This window comes from Mastomys coucha, unplaced genomic scaffold (genome assembly GCF_008632895.1).
Source record: "Mastomys coucha isolate ucsf_1 unplaced genomic scaffold, UCSF_Mcou_1 pScaffold18, whole genome shotgun sequence".
NCBI lineage: Eukaryota > Metazoa > Chordata > Mammalia > Rodentia > Muridae > Mastomys > Mastomys coucha.
The window spans coordinates 34012760-34031226 of record NW_022196900.1 but is presented as its reverse complement, the minus strand read 5'-3'; the positions used below and the strand labels follow the sequence as shown (position 1 = coordinate 34031226).

The 18467-nt window shown below is 37.5% G+C and overlaps 1 protein-coding gene and 1 long non-coding RNA gene across 2 annotated transcripts in view; one reads left to right on the top strand and one right to left on the bottom strand.

Moving 5' to 3' along the window:
* Positions 1 to 5466, bottom strand: part of LOC116096158 — a 43928-nt gene extending 38462 nt beyond the window's left edge. The window contains exons 1-2 of the long non-coding RNA XR_004120865.1: positions 4983 to 5466; positions 4632 to 4741 (exon numbers count right to left, since the gene is read on the bottom strand). This is a non-coding gene — a long non-coding RNA (uncharacterized LOC116096158). The remainder of the gene's footprint in view (positions 1 to 4631; positions 4742 to 4982) is intronic.
* The window catches only part of Rasef (RAS and EF-hand domain containing), a 64366-nt gene that overhangs the window by 13329 nt on the left and 32570 nt on the right, over positions 1 to 18467 (top strand). The window contains exons 2-5 of the mRNA XM_031377680.1: positions 5258 to 5404; positions 6714 to 6804; positions 14346 to 14441; positions 17653 to 17730. Of these exons, the coding sequence (XP_031233540.1) occupies positions 5258 to 5404; positions 6714 to 6804; positions 14346 to 14441; positions 17653 to 17730 (412 nt within the window). The remainder of the gene's footprint in view (positions 1 to 5257; positions 5405 to 6713; positions 6805 to 14345; positions 14442 to 17652; positions 17731 to 18467) is intronic.

The following is an 18467-nucleotide window of genomic DNA, read 5'->3' as shown; positions in this document are numbered from 1 at the left end:
TCTTTTTTCTTTCTGTGATGTGAAAGCCTAGTTCCTGCCTAGAGAGAAACACTGAGCCAGATGACCTGAGTTGGACTCTCTTCCTCTCTTTTGGGGGGATCCTTTTGAGACCATATCATATGGAATCCAAGTTTAGAGCCAAGGGTGGCCTTGGCTTTCTGATGAATTCTAGTCTAGGGCCCCACTCATTATATAGCCCAGGATGGCCTTGGCTTCCCAATCCTATATTCACCTCCTGAGTTCTGGGAATACTGGTGTGTGCTACTACATCCAGTTTGTGTGGTGTTAAGAGTTGAACCCATGACTTTGCTCCTTAGACAAGACCCTGGTGTAAGAAGTAGGGCAAATGAGGATACAAGTCATTCTGGTATATAGTTGATTGTGTAGCATATACATTTTATATCAATAGTAGATTTTTAATAATTAATCTATGTATATATTTCACTATAAATTATCCCTGGAACTTTGCACTAAGCATGAATCAAAAAAAAAAAAAAACCTGACCAAAGTGAATTCATGTCATTATAATGATTTCTCTGACAGAATGATTTCTTGACAGAACCCCACCACATAGTATGTCTCCAGATTTCATATCCTTAGTCTAAATGATACAGATAAAGTCATAATAAAGGTCCTACTGTGTGTTGAAATTGCTTGGGACAATCTCAGAGAAAACATTTTTGTTGGTACTTTACTATTATCTAATAATGTAGATCATTCTTGAAACCAGTAGTTGTCCCGAGCTATAATGGGAGGAGTGTTTACAGGTTTTAGTATCTTATTATCATCATATTATATGACTTACTATTATGGTTTTATTAATGATTTTAACTTGAGCAGTTTTTAAATATCATGATTAGGCTCTAAATAGATTGAGCAATTTAATTAGAAGAAAAAGTTACAAAGAATTTAAAGCAACATGGACATATACTTTTAGCTATTCCTGATTAACCAGCAGAGTTAATACGTAACTCATGTCATACAGTGCTTCAAAGTTCTGGGATTAACTTTGAATCGCATTTATTCTGCCAAAATGCAGGTATCATAGGTGAGAAGTGGTAGTATATTTGTGGCAAATTATGATGTTTTTAGCACAAAACAGAATTTTAGTTCTCCCATTCAGTTTTATGTCCTTGGATCCTATGGGCTGCCCAGGCATTTCCAGTATCAAGCACCACAGCGCGTTTAAATAACAGAATATTCTCATAACTGTAGAATCTAAAACTCTAGCATCAGGTTACCAGAAGAGATTTTTTGTCCTATTGCCCTTTTTCTGGGTTTGTAGCTACCATTTTCTCTTATGTCTACACATGGTCTTCTCTCTGCATTTATCTGCATCAAAATCACCTCTTTCTATAAATCCACTAGTAAGACTGGGTTAGAATTCACCACATGATCTTATTTTAACTTAGTTCCTTCATTAAAGACTCTAAAACATTACTAGCTAGAGTAATGGCTTTCAACCTGTGGTTTATAACACCCTTGAGGGTTGAACAACTCTTTCACAAGGGTTCCCTAAAACCATCAGAAAACATAGATAATTATATTACAATTCATGACAGTAGCAAAAGTATAGTTATAAGCTAGCGACAAAAATAATTTTGTAGTTTGGGGTCACCACAACTTGAGGAACTGTATTAAAGGGTTGTAACATTAGGAAGGTTGAGACCCACTGAGCTAGAGTCTGAGGTCCTATTGTTAGGGTTTTAGCTCATGAATTCGGGAGCATTAGGGTTATGATTTATCATATAACAGACTTTTAGATTGCCTGATTTACAAAATAAGTTAATAGAAATAAATTCTGTGGTTGTTGTGAACATTCCAACAGATGATATATTCAAGTTGTGTAGCAATTAATCTTGGATCTGATGAGTAGGAACTAACTTCCCTACCATAGCCAAAGCCTTTTTTTATTGAAGGCTTGCTTCCTGGAACACCATTCATCAGAGACCGTGAAATTTGGCTTCCCTCCTGACACCAAGTAGAGAGCCAGGCTTGCTACTATTACCACAATCTGTGGCTGTGCGGGGACAGTAGCAGAGGGTGGGGACAGTAGCAGAGTGTGGGAACAGTAGCATAGAACCCTCCTTCTTTTAAACAAAACATTTATTATAATTCTTCCTGCTTGCCTTTCTACCTTGCTGTTTTCATGCCTATTGCAGATAATGGCGGCTTTGTGGAAAGGAAGTTGAAATGAATTACCCCGTAGATAAGCTTTATTAGAAGAATTACAGCATCACAGCCTGTAGTGCGAGGATAAGCATTCAGGTCCAGATAAGAATTTTATTATAAGACACAGCTCTCAGGGATAGTGTTGGTGGGGTCAAGAAGGGACAGAGCCTTCAATTTTCCTCAGGTTTGAAAGACAAGGAGAATTACAGCACAATGGGATCCTGAAAGTAAAGATAGACCTTCGGACTCAAGGAACAAAAGATTTCTTGCTCTCAAAGGATTTCAAGGGCAAGTTGGAGAGATGACTAAGTTCCATATCCTGTAACCTAGCCTGCATGTAAAAGTCACAAGACACTGATAAAGTAATAATTCTAGCTTGTCTTGGGTTTAGGAGCAGATGGTCTGCACCTGCCGGAGGGAGGGAATGAACTCTGTGAGAACTGCAAGGTGACTGAAACACCTTCTCAGCACTGTCCAGAGAGTCTGTAACCTGACCCACCCTTCCTGCCTTCCCTCCTGCCCTTCACCCCCTTCAACCTTCAGTCTTTCTACTTCTTTTTCTTCCTTTTAATTAAACAACAACAATTTGCTACAATTTAGCTAGAATGGTCTTGATTAAACTCAAGACCATTGTGTTAGCTCCCCAAGGTTTTCCTTTTGACGTCTGTGAGACTTCATGGGCTACACAGATAATCATGGGAGTAAAAACACTCATACACATAAAATAATACATCTAAAACAAACATCAAAACATATGCCTTTAACAGATTCTGGGCAAAATGGATGGAGAAGATAAAGTGAGTTTTGTGTTCAGGGTATTTGAGTGATATGTGGTCATCAAAGTGTCCATAGGTACTGTCTGTTGCTGTGCACGCTTGTGAGCTTCTCATTTTCTTGTCCTGCCCAGGGGCATTTCCAGTGTACTTCATGTACGTCAAGAGTAATCTCTCCATATCCCGGTCAGGAGACAAGAGATGTTTTGCATTGTTCAGGGAGTAACTATAAAATCGGTGTTAGAGCACCAAGTTGAAGAAATAACCAAGTTCTGCTGCTGCTTTTTCAATAGCACAGAGTGCATGAAAGGATTTAGTCTTTTGTGAGAACAAGCTATCCCTAGCACTTTTAACCCTGATGAAAACTGGTATTGTTTCTTTTGTGCTGTTGTTGTGATAAGTTATTTCACATCTAAGGTATTAAATATTTTTCAAATACCTACTGTGTCTTTTAGTCAATATATATGTTATTAGCTTTTAAAAAAATCCCTACTACTATCATGTACTGTCAGTCACAGTTCATGTCAAATTACAATATTCCTGATTCTCTAGTGGAGAAAGGAAGGAAAGACCACATTGTCTCTGATGTACTATATCAAAGTAGATAGTATACAGTCCATCTGTTGAGCAAAATGTTGGTGCTTATAGTCAGTCCAGTGATTATTAAATCACAGAGTATGTGTTTTAGCTAGGGTTACTATTGCAGTGATAAAACACCATGACTAAAGACCACTTGTGGAAGAAAGGGTTTATTTCACTCATAGTTCCATATAACAGTTCATCATCAAAAGCAGTGAGGACAAGAACTCAAGGGGGGCTGGAATCTGGAGACAGGAGCTAATGCAAAGGCATTGGAGGGGTCTTACTTACTGGCTTACTCCCCATAGCTTGTTCAGCCTGCTTTCTTGTAGGACCCAGGGTCACCTGCCCAGGGGTAGCTCTACCCACATCAATCGAAAAACTGCTCTGCAGTCCATCTACAACCTCATTTTAGTGAGATATTTTCTCAACTGAGGTTTCCTTTCCTCCCCAGTGACTCTAGCTTGAGTCAAATTGATATAAAACTAGGCAACACAATATGTGTTTCTATAAAGACATAAAGAGTTTATTACTCAAAAAAGCCCAACAAAACAAACAAACAAACAAACAAAACCCCCAAACATGCCCATTTCCATGTAGGGCATGAGCTACTGATTTCCATGGCTGGAACACCATTAGCCTGTATCTTCTATCATGTAATGAAACAGATGACACTGTTAGGCTGTATGTTGCATCAGAATGGAGGCTGATTATAACAAAGCAAAGCAAAGCAAACAAGACAAACAGAAAACAGTGTAAATGTAAAACATTATCAGAGGGCTGGAACTTGGAGTTTCATCTCTGACTCTGAGGAAAAGAGAAGGGCTGGAATTGAGTTTGACCTATGGTTATAACTTCTGGGTTGGTGAACACATCAAAGTGTGAGCAGAATAAGTGGAATAGACAGGGCATGAAAACTCTGTGGCCCCTAATGTCACCTCTGTATGTGCTTGCCATTTTACCAGTCTTTATGATGTGCTGTTAAAAGTAAGTAAATAGTTTTCCTGAGTTCCATGAGCCATTTTAGGAAACTATCAAACTCCCAGGTATTTCCTGGGAACCTCTGATGTACAGCTGCTTAGTTAGAGGCCTCATTTGAACTCGTACCTGGCATCTGAAGTGGAGCAGCAGTGTGGATCAGAGCCCTTAGCCTGGGAGTTTGTGCCAGCTTTCAGTAGCTATTAACTGAATGAAAATGATGAACATCTAATTGGTGCCTGGAAAGTAGAATATTAATCCATGTGAGAAAACTCCAACACTTAAGAGTTTGAAACCCTAGAGGAAAAAAAATGTATGAATGTATCCATGAAAGGGAATTTGTCTGAGTAATTTTCACTGACTACAAAATAATAGGTACATCTATTCTTCAAAGTTCAAGGATTAATACATACCTTGTTAGGGATTGGAGAAACAAAGATAATTAATAATTAGTATATTAGTAATTGATAATTGGCTTACCTTTCTCTGAAGTTCTTTACAATCAATTTTTAACAAATACAATGAAGACTTTTCATTCTAAGTTTCTTCCACTGCCCTTACACTGGTGTTCCAGGTAGCCATCTTCCAACATGGGAAGCACAACAGGCTCTCTGCCTCGTCTGTTCTCTTCGTTCTGGGTCAGTCTATGGGTTTTTATACCTTTCTTGTTTTTCTCTTAGTGGTCTTTCTCTTTCCTATACGTTTTCTGTTGTAGTTTTTAAACTGATACCATTTAATTTTCATATTTTTGGCAGAAAAGAACAAGTTAGCACCCTGTACCAGAACATCAACCTTGTGGAGCCAAGACTAATCCAGCCATATGAACGTGTGATAAGGAACTTTCTCCGTGAGATCAAACTCCAGAGCACAGAAATGGAAAACTTGGCCATTGCAGTGAAGAGGTATCAAACCGCTTCCTTCCTAAGGAGACATAGGGTCCTTTAACTCGTGATCTGGGTGGCAAAGGGACTGAAAGGCACAATCATACTATGACGCGAGTTGACCTCCTGAACTTTAGGAGTCTAGAACACTCTAGAACGTTCCACACAGGGTAAGTTTTGTCAGGTAATAATTGCAGAGTTAAACAGCAGTCTGTTGGTAGATCCTTGCCATCCTATGAGGTCAGCTCCTCAGAACTGATGAGTCCATCCTGAAAACTTCAGAATGTTTTTCCTATCCAGCTACTTGACAAAAACAGATGCTAGGGGCTTATGCTGCCACCCAGTTCACCGAGGAAGGCACTGAAGTGAGGTATGGAGCTGGTGATCAGGACCAAAGCTGTTTTACCTTTGGCAATTCTTTTGGTGATTACGTAGCCAAAAACTTCTTACTTCTGGCCGTTCTTTTGTCTTCTTTAACCCTTTGCTCTTCTGTGGCCAAAAGCTGCTGGCTTCTGGTGATTTGATTCCTGCAGACAGCAACAGAGGATTAAGAAAAAAAAAATGGCCTAAGTACTTGAACTCTTTTCTCTCTTGGCTCAAAGGCAGAGGAGAGGCTTGGAGTTCATTAAGTCTTTGTGAGCCAGAGAGAAAAGAAAAAGGAAGAAAGGGAGAATTTGGCTGGGCCTGAACACTTGTCTCATTACTTCTGCAAATGTTCATGTATGCTTACTTTCATATACATGTATGCTTGTATGTATGTACATATAGACAGACATACACATATATACATTTGGTGAATGGGGCAGACCCCCCCCCAAGCCATATTTTATTTCTTCTCTCTGACAATTTATACCTTCTAAACAAAATTTCTTATAAAATTACTTCATAGATAAAATACAGAAGGATGTATGATAATAAGCTGAAAGCAGTGACGAGAAACTATCCTTGAGAGTGTACCTTCCACTTTAGTCTACAACTGTGAAGAATATATAATAGAGATATGACATTAGATATAATTGTCTATTGCCATAAAGTTCTTTCCTTTGTCACTCAGTTGTAACAATATCTTCAGATTTTCTGACAGTCTCCCAGAAACTTTCTGACTTTAGCTACTGTTTGTTTCAGCCTAATATTTAATCTCTTTCAGTTGTCTAATGTCATTTTACACCCAAGTAGTCACACTGATAAGCTTAGTTTATTATATAGATGGATTAGGAAATATCATATATAGCATGTCTGTAATGTGAAGCCTGACGTTGATGAGTTTTGAATTTCTCTTCACAGTTTAGTCCAAGTGCACAATGCATTTTCATTTTTTTTTAAATTTCAGAGCCCAGGACAAGGCAGCCATTCAGCTAAGTGAGCTGGAAGAGGAAATGGATCAGAGGATTCAAGCCGTGGAAAATGAGACCCGGAAAGATGTGAGTTTGTAGTTTGGCCATTCATTCATTTGGCGAATTTTCGGCGAGTACCTTTTCTTGTGGAGCTATGGGCACTTATTTTGGTGCTAAGGTTTGGGGACAGCGGGCCTCACTACTTAGTACTCTATGTAAAAATATCAGTGTTCTGGATTTTGAGCACAGGATAATTTTCTTTTTTTAATAATCAGAAGTGTTGCCGGGCAGTGGTGGCGCACGCCTTTAATCCCAGCACTTGGGAGGCAGAGGCAGGTGGATTTCTGAGTTCGAGGCCAGCCTGGTCTACAGAGTGAGTTCCAGGACAGCCGGGGCTACAGAGAAACCCTGTCTCGAAAAACCAAAAAAAAAAAAAAAAAAAAAAAAAAAAAAAAAAGTCAGAAGTGTTTTGTGCTTTGAGTTAAAGAGGGATGATAACCAAGTTAGTGATGGATGCGCCACATTAAGCATGGCACGAGGGTCAAGTGAGTTGGAAAGGAGTCAGTGTTCATGGGAAGGCAGAGGCCTCTTTGAAAAGAATGTCATGGAGTTCAGGACTGGTGGACTGCGAGTAGGCTTTGGTGAGATGGTAGGAGATCTATTTTTATATTGGCTTGTCATGTTTATTATTGGAGGAACTCTTAAGTTAAAAGCTTTATGCTGTCTTTAGTGATTTCTCTAGAAAGGTATGTTTCTCAGTATGAAATGTATTTGGGCAGTTGATATTTGCTGAAGGTAGAAAATTATACATTTCTATGAGCAAGTAATGCTAGGATTTAAATTTTATTTTGATGCTAAGAGGCAATAAGAGTGCAGAGCTGAGCACTAACATCTGACACACTTAACTCTACATCCTGAGTTCACCCTTACCAAGGCCATGTGGCGATGATAAAGTAACCTCTTGTCAGTCAGATTTAGAGAGCAATCCTGCTACCTCCCAGCCTCAAGGAGGATTAATCATTGTGATTTATATAAAGTACTGAGAAGTGTTGTCTATGATAGACACAACCATGGCTGGTATGATTTTTTTCTCTTCCTTCCTTGTTTCCTTTCAGATCATTTACTTGTCTTTACCACATACTTAGATCCCTTTAGGTATCTTTATTCTATCTCTTTTAATAAAAATATATTCATTAATTCTTTGAGAATCATACAATGTATTTGATCATCTTCATTTGTGATTGATCATCTTCAAAATGTACATTTACACAGACCAATTGTGTTTAGAAATAGTATACTTACTTTTAGCCTTCCTTTAAAATTCTCTTCTCTACTTCCATTCATGGATCAGATAGTTCTTAAAGTCAAATATTATACTAAGACCAACTCTGCTTGCTTCCAGTGTTTCCCAAATCAATTGTTGGTAATGTGGATAATCACATGGCCTCTACCTCTTATAATTTCATGCTTTACTAATGATAATATCTTCGTATTTTCCTGGCTTCACTGTAAAAGGAAAAAAAGAAACTGATATCATGTGCAGCTTCTTTCTTGCATTCTACTTGTGGCTAGTCAGTTTCCAAGCACGTAAACCCTGAGACCTCAGCATGCCAGTTAAGGACTTTCTTGCCAGTTGAACATCTTGGCACTGGGAAGAACTGTGTTTGCCAGCCCTTCCCAGTACGAAGCTCACACCTTTAATCATGTTTTCTCTGGACTCACACATGCTGGCTCCTTGGAGGCTTTCCTTAGCTTCCTCCAGTCACCATGGCATCCTTCTGCCTCCAGGACTCTTTATCCTGTATTCCTCCCTCCCAGTCACCATGGCATCCTTCTGCCTCCTGGACTCTTCATCCTGTATTCCTCCCTCCCAGTCACCATGGCATCCTTCTGCCTCCTGGACTCTTCATCCTGTATCCCTCCCTCCCAGTGGCATTGCTTCCCTGTTTATGAGTCTGATTTTACTTCAACTGTTTCTTTACCTTGGTGATTTTTTTTATTTATTATTTTTTACTTTTTTGGGGTAAAATTGGATCTCCTGGAACTCACTCTGTAGTACAGGCTGGCCTTGAACTCAGAGTGAGCTCTGGATTAAAGGTTTGAGCCACCATTGCCCAGCTGCCTTGGTAATTTTACCCAGACACTTCTACTTCCCTATATTCTGCAAAATTGAGTCTCCATCTTACACCAATTTCTGCGTCTAGTTCTCTATCCAAGGGAATCTCTTTTCCCCATGGCTTCTTTTTTTTTTTTTTTTTTTTTTTTTTTTTACATGAAATGCACATTTTTTCCACTGTCACACCTTTAGTGACTTACAATTTGTGTTCAGTAAGCTGTATTTATATGTTATAAGAATATGATAACTGTGTACGTGTGTGTGTGTGTGTGTTAAAACTGTCATTACAACTACTGACATAATGGATATTTTCTCATGTGTCTTTGTTGGGTTGCCCCAGCGAGCTAGCTCTGCCCTGATTCTGCTCTGCACCTGGGTCAGTGTTTCCCTGTGTTTACAGCTGTTGCTTCATTGTGAATCTTGAAGGCCAGAGGTTCCAGTCCTTACTTTCATGCCTTTACATTGTTGCTTTGCCAATTTTACTTATTTAATTTTCACAGAATCAACTTATATTGATGTTTAAAAGCAAATCTAAAATAAAATCCCGCAGAAGGTTCATCTTCCCAGTTATCTGTAGGTTAGGGAAGTACAGTGGCATTGTAACAGTACTGAATATTCTCTACAAATGAACCATTCTCTATATCTTCCTTCTCAGAAGTGTTTGATAGCCTGCAGTATGCAGATGCTACACATGATTTTTCTTAATTGTTCATTTTGATGATATTGAAAATATTTTGAAAATTTTTTCTGATTGTTACTAGTAAATCTGTGAAAAACATAAAATGTTAGTATATTAGTGTATGTAATTAGTATACACACAAATATACACACACACGCATACACACATACACACACACACACACACACGCACACACACACACATGCACACTCAGAAACTTCTGATGGATTCCAGCAAGTTTTCTTGGTTAATCATAACAATCTATGAACAATGAAAATTTTACTTCTCTTGTAGATGATGTTTTCTTGTCTTACTATGATATCTGTAATGTTGAATTCAGTTTGATGAATTATATTTGTGCATATAATTATAGCTCATTAGAGAGATAATTATGTAATTTTTATTGCGCTGGGATAACCTGCCAAGGAACAAGCGTAAAAGAATTTGTGAGAGTAGAATTGACTGTTTGTCCGGGATCATATTTATGTACATAGGAGGTAAGTGCTCACTATCCAGTTAGGTAGAATTTTATAGCACCATTTAGATCTGCTGGAACTGATCATTTAGTGCATGGCCTAGGAGACATTAGGGGTTAGGCCTTATTTTTCTTTTATAAAAGATATCACAAGTCATTGGGTCAGATGCCTAGCTAGCAATTAGGGCCTGGTTACTGGCAAGTGGGAGATTTTTACTTTTATGTTTTGGTCTTTGCTTTTGGTCAATCATGTCATTTTTATTAATAAATAAGAGATAATAGAAAAACAATTATTAATATTTATTATTGAATACCGCATTGATTTTTTCTTAATGTATTTTGGTGTTTTCTGAGATTTTCTGCATTAAACATCAATATTTTTTATTACTTTTTACAAAATGTTTAAAATGAAATGACATCATCGACCCTTATTTTTTGTTTGTCAAACTCCTAGCATGTCCTCAACCCTCATTTTCTCTCAAACTGATGGCCTCTTTTTCTTTAATTGTTACTGGTACGTACATATGTATTTGTGTATATAATTATAGCTCATTAGAGAGATAATTATGTAATTTTTATTGCGATGGGATATGTGCATAAATACAACATGCTCAATCTGCTTAGTGATGCTTGTATGTATATGATTTCCGGCCTGCCCACTTGGTTTTAAACAGATAAAGAGCTAATTCCTGGGGAAGACTTTCTCCTCTCATCATTCCTTTGTAGTTTTTATTTAGAGGAAGGGACCCATGAAATTTCCCCCTCTTACTTTAGCACGCTTATTCGTGTTAGCTTCTCTTGTCTTTCCAAGAGACATGGTTTCAGTAGATTTATTAGTTTTCTGGCTTTTTTCAATATTTCATCTCTTTCTTGCATGATGTTCCCTGTACCTGACATACATGAATTGTGTTATGCCTGCATCTATTGTGACTGGGTACCCTACAATCAACTTTTCTTTGTATTTTGACCAGTTGTGGGTTTCCATACTCTATTGTTTTTGAGCTGTTCCTTGATGGTGAGGAGGGCAGTAGCTACACTTTTGGTTGTGTAGTAGGATGAGCATTTAGAATGCAATTAGGAATCATGCTGGGTTAGTAAAGTAGTAGTAGGGTCTCTTCTTAGGTCCATGCCCTCACTAGCTTTGGGTAGTTGGATAAGTCTCCAGTATAGAACATGATTTCCTTTGTGTTGAGTGGCCCCAGAGTACAATTAGACAGTGGTTGGTTACCACCAACATGTCTGTGCCACAATTGCACTCTTAGAGATAGCATGTCCTGCTGGTCATTGTTATATAAAGGCACAGTTGAATAGGACTTTTGGTTACTTCCCTTTCTTCACAGTTTGTATAGCTCTTTCTGGTAATAAAAAAGTTATTCTCCAGCAAAGAGATTTTTGGATTCAAGTCATGTCTACAAAGTACACAGTATCTTTCTTCAATAGTAGGTACTTAAATAATACTCTGGCAGGAAAGTAAGTGCAGCACGTATTTTGTTTTTGGAGTCTCTCTATCTCCCTTGGCTTGAAAGATGGTTTTTTATTCATAGTGTTGGGGATTTTGTTCATCTATAGCTCTTGTGGAGAGCGTTGTCAGCACAAGTGACATAGTAAAGCTTTAAATTTTATGTGTATTATGAATATATATATATATATATATATATAGTCTTTATATGTAGTTTTTGCTAAATAAGGAATGATTCCTTGTGTTTCTCAAAAACTCTTAGTGTTGTTTTCCCCTTTCCTTCCCTACTGTAATGACTTCCTTTTTTTTCTCTGATTAAAAAGACCACTTTTTTGTGTGTTTTTTCTTCTATTTTCTCTTTTATGTCACTTATTCACTACTATTTCCCTCTCTTGGGACAACTTCTACCTGTAAGTACATTTTTACTTTCCTCATTTCTGTGATTACTTCAGGCTACATACTTTTTTTTCTCTGTGTAGCCCTGGCTATCCTGGATCTCACTCTGTAGACCAGGCTAGCCTCGACCTCAGACATCCACCTGCCTCTGCCTCCCAAGTGCTGGAATCAAAGGCGTGCGCCACCACTGCCTAGTTTATACTCACATCTGATGATTTGGATCTTGGAACTGTAGATGAGAGAGAGCATATACATTTGTCTTTCTGAGTCTAGGTTACCTCACTCAATATAGCCTTTTCTACGTTCATCCACTTACCTGCAGATTTCTTTTCTTTTTTTTTTTTTGTTTCAGCTAAATCGTATTGAATCATGTATATGAACCACACTTTTCTTATCCATTCCTCAAGTGAGGGACATTTAAGTAATTTACTGTTCCTACCTATTGTGAATAAACCATCAATGGACATAACTGAGCAGTTACATGTGGGGCTGACAAATCACCAGCATTAGGAATAAAATTATTAGACATATGCCAAGGATTGGTATAGTGATTCAGGGTTTGTGGTAGAATTATTTTATCTGTTTTTGAATTCTCTGTACTGATTTCCATAGGGGCTACACCAGTTTGCAATCCCAACAACAATGAATGAGGGCTCTCTTTTCCTTATATCATCTCTTGCATTTGTTGTTGTTTGGTTGTTTTGTTTATGTTACCCATTATTTCTAAGGTTTGATGAAATCTCAAAGGTGTACTGAATTGCATTTTCTGAATTTTTAAGGATGGTGAACATTTTAAAATAATTTCTTTAGAGAAAAGACCTATGGAGCTGAGGGGTTTACAGCCCCTTAGGACGAACAACAATATGAACCAACTAGTACCCTCAGAGCTCCCAGGGTCTCAACCACCAACCAAGGACTGCACATGGAGGGTCTGATTGTTCTGGCAGCATGTGTATAGTAGAGGATTGCAAATTCGATCACCAATAAAAGGAGAGGACCTCAGCCCTGTGAAGGTTCTGTGCCCCAGTGTAGGGGAATGCCAAGGCCAATAAGTGGGAGAGGGTGGGGTGGCAGGCATGGGGAGGGGGAAGGCAACAGGGGTTTGTTCTTGTTGTTTTTGTTTGTTTGTTTGTTTTTTGGAGGGGAAACTGGGAAAGGAGAAATTTACATGTAAATAAAGAAAATATCTAAAAAAATAATTTCTTAGTTAATATCTTTTTGAGAACTCTGTTCAGATATATAACACAGTTTCAGAATGTGTCTTATTGTTGACTCTTTGTTTTTTGAATCTGTACCAATGTGCTGGCTGGATGTCTGGAGCAAGAAAAGGGTTCTAATTGTTTCCTGAGTTGACTTTTGGTGGTATTGTAGACAGGGGAACCTTTATTTAAGCCACCACCTGTCTGTTTTGGGACCTGCAAGTTGGTTCGGTACACCTTTACCCTTAATTGCAACATTCAATTAACCTTTTGGTTGGTGAAGGTAATTCCAGTACAAAGATTTTTTTTTTAAAGATATTTTTGTTTTGTATATAAAAGTCTTTTGCTTGCATGTATATCTGTATACTGTGTGTATGCCTGGTATCCATGGCAGCCAGAAGAGAGCATCAGATTCCCTAAAATTGGAGATTCAAATTGTTGTGACCTGCCATGTGGATGACAGGAACCAAACTCTGCTCCTCTGTAGGAACAGCTGGTGTTCTTAACTTCTGTGCCATCTTGCTAGCCCAAATACCTCGATTTTTTGATATCTATGTTGACTCTATAGGAATGACCAGGGGAGTTCCAAACTAATGCTAAAAGTCAAATAGCTATAAGATTAGAATAGGAAATATTGTACTGATCAGCAGTAAACACATGTATACTGGGTTGTCTATTTGTTATAATTAGCAAAGATTTAATTCTGTCAAGGCTGATCTTAAAGGAATGTCTTCAGATGAATGACTTGGGAAAATAGACTCATACTTAATATGACACTAACAGAGAAGGGGTATGATTGTGGATACTTTGTGGAATATGTTACATTTTGATTTGTAAGAATATAACAGTTGTGGCTGCATAGAAAGTCTTAATGATGCGATTTCAATTTAGGTATATTAAAAAAAGATAGAACAAGTATACCAGTTGTGCCTTCCTGAGTCCTGACACAACACAGTATGTAGACATTCAATGGAGCCCATAGATGTGCTATTTTTTTTTTTTACAGTAATGGTTCATTGATTCATTGGTATGTTGTTGTCTAAGTGCAGTGTTGTCTTAGAGCCTGCATTTCAGGATGATATGTGACTCGGTGTTCGACACTTCCCCTAGTTTTGTAGGTTTCAAGTCCAGCCTTGCTGTACACCTATGACTTCCTGGCATTCTTCTGCTACCTAGTGTCATTGGTCTTGTTTCGGAGCATTTTGGTCACTTTAGCTTGATTAAAAAATGCTTCATGTTGATCTGGGTTTTAGAGTATTTAAGAGCAGAAATTACTTACATGATGTCTTTTATTTTCCTTCTAGGAAAAACGAAAAGCCGAGGAAGCTCTCACTGACCTCAGACGTCAGTATGAAACAGAAGTAGGAGACCTACAGGTGACCATTAAAAGGTTAAAAAAGGTGTGTATGTGTGAACAAGCCAGCTCAGTCAGTCAACAGGGTCTCAAGGGCTGGAGTGAGGATTGAAAAGAAAAAGACAATTAGACAAACGTTATAACATGACTCCAGCCAGTGCTGAGGCTGAAGCAGCTTTAATTTTCCAGCCAGCTTTTCTACCATTCTAGGTACTAGCAGCAAATAGGGTCAGTTCTTAGATCAAAGACAAAGGGATTAAACAAGGCAATGAACAAAGAGATTGCACCAGGTGGTAAACAAACAAAGCAATAAGCAAAGTCCCCAAGTCACTGGGTCTGGGGGTTCATCAGGATAACTAAGACAAAAGGGCAGTCACACATTCCTCGGCTGTGTTCACCTTGATCCTTCTATCTGCCCAAATGTGAACAATCTTATCTGAGCCTACCTCCTTGAGCCCACTGACAAGTACTTGTCAAATTTCTATAAGTGATACCAAAAGCTCTCCACATATGTGACATCTAGATATTCTAGAAACACCCTCAGTATCTCACTGTACCTAAAGCATTGAAACTGGAAAACATTTAGAATTTATAATTAAAGTAGAAGAAAGAATGACATTTGTTAGTTGGTCCAAGTTCTTGGGAGACTCATTTTTAAGACCCATCTGACTTTTAACATGGGAATAATAGAATGTCTTATCCTTGACCAGTTTTCACACCTGATGCTTTAGTTTTCATTCACTAAGTGTGCTGAGTGGATCCTGTTTCTAGTAGAAAGTCTGTTCTTTACTGAAACATTATCTGCATAGGTCAGGTATCCCTGTATTCCTGTTTCTACCTGACTTCAAGCTGTGTAGCAGATAATTAGTAAATATTAAGTGAAATTTAAAAAAAAGGTTCTTTTAAGTAGAAAGATCCATGTCTAGCAATCACCTGATCATTGAGAGGTAAGAAAACAATTTGTAGAAATATGAGCAAAAGCACATTTAAGTACTGGCATTTTCTTTCTTGGTTCTAATGAACAGTTTCTTTGTGCTTTGTGATTCACTGACACATGATTAAAAGTGACTGTGGACTGAGGCAGCAGGATAGGGGAGATTTGGAGGCCTGAGCTTGCCTTGGTGCAGATATTTATAGTGTAATTGATATTGGACTATCAAATTGACATTTCCATATACACAAACAACAACAACAAAAAGCCCTCTTACTATCACAACAAGCTGCTCTGTCTCAGGGTTAAGCTTACATCTTACATGTGGTTGTTTCCATAAATACTGTGAATAGCTTAAGTAGACTTCATATACATCAAAAGAAAAAACCATCAAGAGAATGTCTCAATTCTGAACATCTAGGCCCCAAATGCAAGGGCACCCACTTTCATAAAAGAAACTTTTCTAAATCTCAAAACACACATTGAACCCCACCCAATAATAGTGGGAGACTTCAACACTCCACTCTCACCAATGGACTGATCATTGAAACAGAAACTAAATAGAGAGAGACACAGAGATACAAAAACCCAGTTTTAATAATGAATTATCCTGCCTAACCAATAGTAATTGATATTTTATCAATTATAGTTTATTACGATCATTCCCATAAATTGAAAACGTTAAATATGAACTGTTTTCTGAGGATCTTATTAAATGGCTTTGTTTTACAAATGAGGTCTAAGTTCCAGCGAGGTAAAATGATCTGTTACAAATTGAAGAACTAGTAACCAAATAAGTATGTAATTTCTTGCCTGTACTAGACACCTTACCCACCTGATATGTTCACTGTATAAAACAGAAAATGATTTATAGGAGAGAATTTTAAGGGCTCTCAAAATTATAAAATATTATTTAGAGATCATTGTGGCTGTCACTATTTTTTTACAACAAATTCTGAGAGTCTTGAGTTAATTCTTTATAACTTTTCTCATGTGAACTCATCATACATCTCTTTTTAAAAAATACATCATAATAACCAATTTTAAATGCAGGTTATTCTACACATGCATAGTAACAAAAACAACACAAAAGTAACTTGTAGAAGGACACACAGATTAATGGACTAAAATGTCTGTAAGGAGATACACAAAGCCACAACCATGTGATTCTTATAAAGATGTTAATATTGGAGAGCCAGCAGGTTTATATTCACATATAGAAGGCTGTAATCAGATGTACTTGCTTCTTGCTCTATAGGAGAGTCAGCTCAAAACTGTATATGAAAAGGAAGTTTTCTGTCTATGGAAGGATACAGTAGAAAGCAATGCCTGGAAAATAGATAACCTTCACCAGATACAAAGTCTAATTAATACACATCTGTTAGTCATGGTTAGCTACATGCCAGTCATGTCACACAATACTGTCTGGCAAAGTGAAGACAGCTTATAGTTAAAGCACATGAGCATGACAAAATGTGGTAAGCATTATGGCTAGTGCAGAAGGAAGCCCCTATTTGAGGTTACCTGCAAACATATCTTCACAGATCTGGATATTACTTCTTGGTAGTCAAGTCTTTCTGGTTTTGTTTACAGTTCTAGGGTTTGATCATTTTCTTAGACATACTAAGAAAATCTGTACTGTGGGCAATTTTCTTTAGACATTTCTGTTGAGATATAGCCTTGATCTCTTTAACCATAGTCTTGATCAGCTTGACCTTAATTCACTGTGTAACCAATGCTGGCTCCAGACTCAACAATCTTTCTGCCTCTGCCTTCACCTGACTCATGGGAAAGTTATTTTTGAAAAAAAATTTACCACTCTAACAGAAAATAAGAATATTACAAAGAATAAAAGGTAAAACATAAAGTGTTAAGCACAGATGTGATGTAGGATATTTGATCAAATTGTGAACCCCAAGACTGTATCCTGGACAAACCTTATTGTAGTGTGGCCAGCCCTAGCACACACCTTTAAGACTTCATTTGGCAAATCAACATTTGGGATTTCATTTTTGCAAAAACAATGCACAGGATAAAAAAAAAAGAATGGCCATATTTCTTTAGCAAACCAGGAAAGTAAAGATTGCTTTACAGTGGGATGGTTTTCAAAAGGGCTTTTCCAGTGTTTTAAAGAAAACATTCAATAATAAAAGTCTCCCTTCAAATGTTCATATTATTTAAAACAAATGTTTTAATATTGTAGATTTTATGTCATTTAGTTATAAAGTCATAAAGTGTTAAAAATTGAAAACTACTAGTATTCCCACATTCATATTCAAGAATATCGCTAATCCTCACCAAAGCACTTCTTGTTTCTTTTTTTTAGCTTGAAGAGCAGTCAAGACAAATAAGTCAAAAGCAAGATGTGACTGCATTAAAGAAACAAATCCATGATTTAACAATGGTAAGAATCATGCTTCCCTGGAATAATTTTCTTTCCTGTTAGACATTAGTTACTTTCTGTAGGTATGATAAAGCAACATGATCTAAAACAACTTGGGGAGAAAAGTTTATTCCATCATAAACCTCTCAGGTAACCATCACCAGGAAAAGTCAGAGTGGGAAGAGAAGCAGAAGCCCATGAGGAACCCTACTCCCATGGCTTTCATTCTTACACAGCCTAGGACCACCTGTCCAGAGATGCCATCATCCACAGTAGAAACTTCCATATCAATTATTAATCAAGAAAATGCCCCACAGACTTGTCTATAAGTCAATCTTAGGGACCTGTTTTCTCAATTGAGATTTCCTCTTCCAAAATGACTCTCACTTGTATCAAGTTAACAAAAAATCTAACTAACACAGACAACATGCCCATACTTGTGGTATTTACTGTTTTTGTGTTTCTGGAATAAAGACTTAAAGAGAAACTGATACAATAATTATAAAAAGTCTTTGAAATATATTTGAGTAACTGTATTATAGAAGATTTTTCCCTTCAACTAAGTACCACTTTCATGGTTTTATTTTATTTTTTTATGTACTTACAGTAATGTACACATGGTGTTGAGAACTAGATTACATGGCTAATACTACTTTCGTATGTGTGACTTCCTCTGCCTTCAGCTTTTCTGTCTGGTCTTTTAAAAAAATCTGTTCCTACATTTCTATTTCCTTTATCTGTTGCAAACATAAATGACA